At 42.4% G+C, this 9,050-nt stretch overlaps 1 protein-coding gene across 3 annotated transcripts in view; it reads right to left on the bottom strand.

Annotated features, from left to right (window-relative positions):
* The window catches only part of LOC308088031 (transducin-like enhancer protein 4), a gene marked incomplete at its 5' end in the record, with an annotated part of 53,258 nt that extends 50,441 nt beyond the window's left edge, over nucleotides 1-2,817 (bottom strand). For 2 of the 3 annotated variants that reach the window (XM_080432367.1, XM_080432366.1), the window contains 2 exons: nucleotides 2,073-2,170; nucleotides 2,773-2,817. In XM_080432367.1, the coding sequence (XP_080288493.1) occupies nucleotides 2,073-2,170; nucleotides 2,773-2,817 (143 nt within the window). Of the gene's footprint in view, nucleotides 1-2,072; nucleotides 2,171-2,772 lie in introns of those variants that run through there. The other variant, XM_080432368.1, reaches the window with a different exon arrangement.
* Nucleotides 2,818-9,050: the final 6,233 nt, after the last annotated feature.

Below are 9,050 nucleotides of genomic sequence, written 5' to 3' on the forward strand. Positions count from 1 at the left end.
GAATGTGTCTATCGGAGATGTTTGATTTGAAAAGATCAACAAAGACATCTTAGACATGAAAGAGATTTGAAATGTGACATTCTGACAAAATTATGCCGTCATGATGCTGACATTAAAATAAAACTGCTGCAAGTTATTGACATTTTTATCGGCTTTTACATACAGACTAGTAACAATTCTATGTAATTATTTGTGCTTCACATTTTTGGATGCAAGTTTAATTAATAAAGATAATTCCCATCAACCATTCAGCATCTGAATTAAGAATGTGTAGAACTCGGTGAGAGAGATGGAATGGTCGTAAGAGAAATTAAAGGAGCTTTTTTTCAGTAACTAGTTGGAACGAGCCGTTGTTTCCCGCATGGGAACGCATATACGGGAAACACCTCCTACTCAGCAGGTACAGTGCAGTAATTAAGTGATCAATAGGCGTCTAGACAAACCCTCATTGTAAATACTAGTAGTGACAGCGGATTTGCAGAATCAACAAAAAAGGCAACTACACGATGAAGTCCCTCATTACATCTATAGCTATAACTTAACTCTAGACTATAACTTAACTCTATACCTGTAGAGATAGTCATAATATAATACTTAGCAATGCCAGGCTTTGTCTCACATCTTCAGCATTCATTTCCAAATAAAAATATTGATTCCAGGGCTTTAAACGACATGCTATGGATTGTCATGAATTAATTACTCATATAGTATAAGAAACAAGTAATTGTGAAGCATAACCACTTAAGTCGCATATACTTCGTCCTACGGCAAATAGCGGGAAAAAGGCGATCTACAAGCTCAGATCACTATTTTAATACTTTTTTTAAACTTCTGACGTTTTGGAACATTTTAGAAAATTCTTTAAAAATTTTGTAAATGTTTGAACATTTTTGAGAATTTTTGGCTCTAATGATATCCCCAAACGGATGCCAGGATGAAAGTGATTAAGAGATACCCATTTTTATCAATGTGATGCATTGGCACTAATCTAACAAATGATGTTCTCATGACTATACTATTGTAATTAGTTAATCGTAAATATTATATAAAAAAAAGAATTAGAATTAGAAATTAAGTTTAATGGAAGAAATTATTGTTTCGATCCATTATGGGACATTCAACATGTGCTAAGCAGGCAAAGCTTTATCTTTTTTTTTTCTTCTTACCAAATGAATGCGTTTTCGGTATTTAGGATAATACTCCTGTCATGTGGAGAAATTTGATCTGCACTTCCACAGCACTGCACATGCAATAAACATCAGGCTTGATGCGTTCAACCACCGATTGGTTCATCTGAAAAGGTGATTGGACAATAACCATCTGGGAGGGGGGGGGGGGTTATTGCTATTCATTGGGAAAAGCTCGCGTCTCGTCTGCTTACGGTTCTGCCCTGAGCAATGTATTTCACACTTCATCACGTCGGCGAAAAGGCATTTCACACCACTTGCTTTCGAAGCAAAGAGAGAGTGAGAGAGAGAGAGAGAGCAAGAGAGAGAGAGAGAGAGAGAGAGAGAGAGAGAGAGAGAGAGAGAGAGAGAGAGAGAGAGAGAGAGAGAGAGAGAGAGGGGGGTGCATATACAGTAGGATAGATTTAGAGGCTTACCTGTGTGGTTAGTGGCCAGTATTAGACATAGCTATACTAACTAGCTGTTCAGCCTGTGTTCAAGGCTCTGAACACAATAATGTACTCTTTTTGCCTGGGGTCAGGATCATTGAAATGAGCAAACAATGAACACACACACACTTCTTTCCCCAGTTTTCCAGTATGTATTCCAGTCTACAGTAGGCTATGACCTTACAAATGTGGTTATTGACTAGCAAGTTAATCACAAAGGTACCACTTCAATTAAGCAAAATACAGAAATTGTCCATACTTTGAATTACATTCTGAACATCTAGTTTTACTCTTTTAGTTAATCGTAGCCAACAGCAATAATTACCATACAGCAGGCCTAACAGAGAAGCTATTACAATCAATATTGGTATAAGTCTGCTGTGGTATTTTGTATTAATATATTGTATATTACATTGATCAAGTGAGGTCTTCACCAATCTGCATATTGTAGTATTACCTGTGATACTGGGCTTGAAGAAACTGGAACTCCTCCTTAATTCTGTCGCACGACTCAGTGACGGTGAACTTGAATGGCTGTCCGGGCTGGTGGGACACCTGCTTGGAAGGCATCAAATCAACACAAATAAATATGTCAGGGAGGATAGGTCCAGTCAGTGACAGTGTGTGTCACACACACACACACACACACACACACACACACACACACACACACACACACACACACACACACACACACACACACCACACACCCCCTACACACACACACACACACACACACACACACACACACACACACACACACACACACACACACACACACACACACACACACACACACACACACACACACACACACACACACAGAGAGAGAGAGAGAGTATCCTGAATTGTACATAAATGTCATGCAAACAGCCTTATCACTCTATTTATTTATTTTCAGTGCACACACCATGCGCGCGCGCGCGCACACACAAGCACACGCACTCACACCCACCCACCCCACCCACACACACACACACACACACACACACACACACAGTAGTAAGCAAGCAGCACTTCCACAATGAGCGTAATGTCCGTACAAGCGCGCGGTGGTACAGAAACTTGATCCAACAAAGTGATGCATCATCATGTGTTGTTTTGACATACTGTCAGGCTACTATAACTATCTACTATAACAGACTATATATACTTACCGGATGGCGTGCGGGGGGGTACATCTTGCTCAGATCTCGAATCATTAAGAAATGTATCGCAAACTTCCTTCCACCGAAACACACGGAAAGGTCAAAAGCACCGATGTGTCCTGCTGCGCGTCTCAACGGCCAGTTAACGGACGTGCATCAGTGCAGGATGAGCGGATCCTCCATTCAGTGTAGAAATAATCATCCAACCTTTTGACTGTCCGTCATTCTAAGAGGCCAGAAGTCCATTGATTCACCATACATTACATACAAGCATCATAACGCCGTGTGGGTCTTGTTTTCGCTCCTCGGCGCTCCAGTCGAGAGCGCCGGCGTGTGAGACTATCGATCCAATAAAAATATATATAAGATATAATAAGAGAAAACATAAAATAAAAATAAAAACAAAAATAAATAATACAAGAGAAAATATAAGACACTACGAACCAATAAGCTCAAACAATTTCCCTTCGAACTAATAAAGAGTCCTCTATTTTGTGACTATAATTTCGTGTTTAGTTCACTTCCGAATACATCTCTACTTCATACATAATATTATATTTCTTCACAAGTGAGAACCCTTGATGTCCACGCGCGCGCCTGTCATACGCGTTTAATGATTCTTTCAGATCGTCTCCGGTATTAATGTCCATATGATCCCAGCACAGCGATCACCTCAGTGATCGTAGTACCCTACCCTAGAAGACCACATTTCCATGTTGCCAGGCTTTGCGTGAGAAATAAGCAACCGGGTCAATGAAAACAAGCCCAAAAGAAGCGACTACACTTTAAAAACAAGCCCAAGAAACCACAACCCGCAACTACAGATATTTCCAAGCAACAGAAAAACAAGCCCAAAGTCGTTTATAATAAGCAGACATGGCAACACTGCCACATTCAGAAGCAACCAGTCGTATGAATGTAATTATTCATAACAATTAAAAGTGCCCATATACATCGCGCGTTGTTGGGACGTGTAGTTTATTTCCTATTAGCCAACGATACGCACCACTGTCACTACAGATGCGCTCCTCCGGTAAAGAACTACATCTTCGCGACTTATCTGCAAACCTCGAAGCAGTGTTGCCAGGGATTTGTGAGAGAAATCAGCAAACAGGTTTATGAAAACAAGCCCAAAAGAAGCAAGCCTTTCGCCCTTTAAACATTACATTGGCTGTTTGAAAATAGCCAATCTACAAGCTCACAACTAGCTTGTAGATTTGCTATTTTCCAAATAAATCTTGAAAAACAAGTACAAAAATTCGAATATTTCTTGAAACATTTTAACAACACAAATCTGGTACGGTACGGGGGTCCCTGGCACAAAACATTTTCAGATGGGGGTCCGAGGACAAATGCATATACATTTTTTGGGGTCCATGGGGGAACATGAAAATGTTGGAGAACCACTGGTGAGCTTGTAGATCTGCTATTTTCAAAATAAATCTTGAAAAACAAGTGAAAAATGTTGAATATTTTTCGAAACATTTTAACAACACAAATCTTAACAACGCAAATCTGGTACGGGGAGAAACAAGCCCAAATAACCGCAACCCGCAACAACCAATATTGACAAGCAACTTTACAGAAAAACTAGCCCAAAGTCGCTTATAATAAGTAGACATGGCAACACTATCAGTGGGTGGTCTGTGGGCGGAGCAATCATTAAAGACAACCAATGGCGACTATCTAAAACATCGTGTTCGAGCTGTTCTATTGGCCAATCATCAACATGTCGTCCAATCACCTCTGAAAGGATGTGATTTATATGAACTCCCCCACGTGGGGTTCAGGAGCTGCTGCTAAAAGATGGCACGGGAATTAATCTACAAAGTGGCCGTGACCTACAGTATGTTTTTATATAAACTTCAGGGCAAATAGACAGATGGGCCTTATAAGTGTACATATGTCTTCTTCTTTTTTCTTCTTTTTTTTTCCAGAGCTGAAATATGTATTTCTTGGAGTGAATTTGACCTGCTTCTCTTCTGTTTGAATAATACAAATATCCATTGTAGCCTATATTGAGCACACTGGAATTTAATATTTGATTGATCATCATTTTAATGTATCATTGTAAGTCTCTTTCTCTCTGTGTGTGTGTGACTTTCTTTCAATCTTACACACACACATGCACATGCACACACACAAGCACAGCATCCTGCTCAGTGTTCAATGTGGATCATCTTATGTTAGACTTTTAAAGACAGTCTTTAAAAGGGTAAATTTTGATTTGATGTGATCAAAACTATTCTCTTGTGTTTTCATGATAACAAAGGTATTTATTTAATTTAATTTAATCTACATGTTCTCTATTAATCCAACCGCCACACACATGCACGCATGCGCGCACGCATACACATTTGATTTCACAGATACAAATGTTGAGCACAATGAGCACAACATTCAACAAATGACACCTTGTCATTGTCTCTCTTCTGTCTGCATCTGCCTCTGTCTCTCCATCTCTCCCTCTGTCTCTCATGCACACATATAAACACACGTACACAAGCACGTACGCACACGCACACACACACGCACGCACACGCACACGCACACGCACACGCACACGCACACGCACACGCCCACGCTATAACGCGCACACACACACACACACACACACACACACACACACACACACACACACACACACACACACACACACACACACACAGTATAGGCCTAGACACTCGCTCAGCCACTCAAATACACATCTCTATCTAGCTCACATACAAACTAATATCTCAGGTAACCACAGAGCCCAAAGTGACCCGCTGTCGCTATGCGTGGTTCCACATAAGGCTCGGAAAAGGTAATATCATGCCCTCCCTCTTTTACTCTCCAAGGGTTGAGCTTTGATGTGGGAGGGCGAGGGAGGCGTGGAGGTGCAGGAGGGGGGCAGGTGAGGAGGAATAAACAGATTTATTTGCCTGCGCCCCCTCTCTGATTATTTTGCCCCTGCCTTTTGTTCCAGACCTTATGAAACCCAAATGTCAAGTGAGGCGAGGGCCTCATATCCCGCCCTGTCAATCATGGCCCTCTGCACACCTGAAGCCTCGACGCCGGATTATTGGCTTCAACACGAGGGTCGCCTTCGCCAGCCTGCCGCGGCGCTTCAGACGATTCGACAGCCGGGGCTTGTTTTTTTTTTCTCTCTCTCTCTCTCCTAAAGAGGAACTTCATTTGGCAGCTGATGCACGGGAGATTGCAGAGGAGGAGGATTTTCTGTGTAGATGCGTAGGGGTGGGTGGATGTGTGCACGGGGGCAGAGTGTCTTATCTTGGGGGTGGAGGGATTGGGGGGGGGGGGGGGGTGGAGGTAGGCTTGCGGTGGGAGGCTGAGGGCGAGACAACTAGGCCTTAACACCTCGCTCAGTGCACTGATCTCAACTAGTGATCAGCACCTCTACATATGTCTCTTAATGTCACTGCAGCTCTGCTTCTCTTTGTTCCTCCCTCTGTTTTTCTCTCTCTCTCTCTCACTCTCTCGCTCTCCCCCGCTCCTCTTTCTCTTTCAAAAGCACACACACACACACAAACGTATACAGTAGGCTACTGCCCGTGTACTTATGTGCGTTATCCTCCTACAGTATTCAACACCGTTGCAAAGGCTTGAGAGTTACATGAAGTTGAATTAACACTCAGGGTTTTGTAGTGTATAGCGGTTACAAATACACCCAAAAAGTCAAAGGCAGACACTTTGCATTCTATGTTTCCCCTTGAACTCAAACCTCTCATCAGCACCACATAACCATGACATTTGAATACACACCAAATGTCCCTTCTGCACCATGAAAAGTCAAAGGATCAAGGAGTGCATATACCAAGGAGCTGTATCACCCATTACAAACCACACACAATCCCTCAAAACTCATGCCACATTACAGCAGCTGAGGTAACTTATCTATGCAACAGCATCACTGTAACTGAACAGACAAGCATCTCACACTCTTGCTCTTTGTCTTTAGCCATAGCAAAAACAGTCAAAACCCTCCTCTCCTCCAAGACCCTAACCACCTCAGCCATGGGCTGTTTCAGATGCTGCTGCGTGGCAAGCAGTTCCACATTTAAACACTTCCCACACACAAAGGTACCTGGCACTTTACGTACTAAGATAACACACACACAAGCCGTTGCCTCCATAAATGTACATACCGTACACATGTACATATATAATATTTAGAAGAAGGACCCAAGCACACTGCACATTCAAAGCACCTCAAAGGGTATATGACTAATGTACATACATACTATTTATTTTCTTTACTACCTGGAAAATAAGTATGCACATTACTTCAAATGTTTTGTACAAAAATAAAACAAAGTGACGGTAAAGATCTTGCGTCTGTCCTCTTTTGTGTCTTTATGGTGAAGAGATTTGAGAGGGGGAAAACGAGCGTACCAATTATAGAGCCGTGAGGGACTCCGATCAACTACGTACAGTATATGGGTTAAAGTGTAGGCCAAGTGAGTTGCTGGTGTGACGGTATATAGGCTACTGTGTATTTATTTACTGTATGCCCAATGAGACAAAACAGACTTAACCACAGCAGTAGCTTGTACACAGACAGCACTGGTAGTGGTATGTGCCAGGGTTCAGTGTCCAACTAGTCATCCTTCAATAGGCGCCATTAACCATGTTCTACTGTTCTTAAGCCTCCCCTCATTACAGCGAGTTGTGTCTAAATCCCCCGCGAACACCCCTTTAACACGTCATTAATCCCTGGCGGCTGCCCCTTTGAACAGAGAGCTGCTGTGAAGGGATAAACAGGCTTCCTCAGGCAGGCGGAGAGAAGCACTGGATTTATTCCACTGTACCGTCAGGTTAATCCTGCCTCCACAGAGAGAGAGTGAGAGTGAGAGTGTGTGTGTGTGTGTGTGTGTGTGTGTGTGTGTGTGTGTGTGTGTGTGTGTGTGTGTGTGTGTGTGTGTGTGTGTGTGTGTGTGTGTGTGTGTGTGTGTGTGAGTGTGTGTGTGTGTGTGTGTGTGTGTGTGTGTGTGTGTGTGTGTGTGTGTGTGCGCGTGCGCGCGCGCGCCATTCGCGAGTGAGGAGGTGTGTGTCTCCACAGAGACATTTAAGCATCAGCTCCATCAGAGTAACGACTCTGGGGGAACATCAGCATCTGGAGCTCAAAGTCATCCAGTCCGCCCAAATGGAACTCAGAGATTGCTGCCATTTTTAAAAATTAGATTACAAACGTGTGTGTATGTGTGTGTGATAGGTTCTTGATCGTTATCTTAAACCCCCTTGCTGTTTGATCACACACAGATAAAGAAAGACACGTGACACACGAGATCTCTTTTACTCGTACGAGGATTGTAAACGACCATGTATCCCACTGGACACGATCCCAACTTACAATGGCGCATCCTCCCCTCTGCCAAGCACTTTATTATCAAAAGACAGGAGAAAGGAGGAGACAGTGGAGTGGAATTCTACTAGCTGATAAGGACTGTCATACATATTACACATTGGATTAATACATTGCAGGAATTCAATTAAATGAATACAAATCAAAGAAAGAACTTATATACACACATTATAATATATATCTCTGTACACAGATATTATAAACTGGTCCTAACATTCCCTCCTGTTGTTCATTTAATTAATACTTCTGAACATCAATCACATTTTTCTTGCCTTCACATTTCAAAATGAACATCATAACAGGATTTTTATTAATCAACCCAACAACTCAAACATTTGCCTCTTCGCTTCCAGTGGCCTTGGGACTAACTTTCTATGTCACTCTCATATAGGGCTTGAAAGGAATACACACTCTCGTGTGGAGTGGAGCACTTGGGACACATATCTGAGACAACGCCGCATGTCTGCACGACCTTTTCATTGACCATACACTAATGGTCTTGCTTTGCGTCACTAACATTCTTGGAATTAATGTCATTGTAGCATTGAGGAACAGGCTACGTCTATAGTTAATTGTCTCTACACGTAACATAAGCTTTCCCACTCCAAGATGGGGAAAGAGAGACAAACCAACCTTATTGGCACGGGATTACCAGTGAGATTGTATTTTTCTTACAACCTCCAATTCTTAGTTGATCTAAACAAACACGGGGGAGTCAGCATTAATGTCTGTTGACAATTGTGTTCGTTGATCTGACCCTTCTTCACAGAGCCAGCGTGGACATAACAAAGGTTAGGCTTCCGAGTGACATACAGGCTTAACAGTGCTATTTAGGGCGTATTTCAACTGATGGTACGGTTTACACGGCAAATAGCTGCTGTTAGTTCAAAGTCATTTTCTCCCAAGGCTCACCAGCGATATT

Source organism: Gymnoscopelus braueri (genome assembly GCF_963280865.1).
Source record: "Gymnoscopelus braueri genome assembly, chromosome: 7".
Taxonomy (NCBI): Eukaryota; Metazoa; Chordata; class Actinopteri; order Myctophiformes; family Myctophidae; genus Gymnoscopelus; species Gymnoscopelus braueri.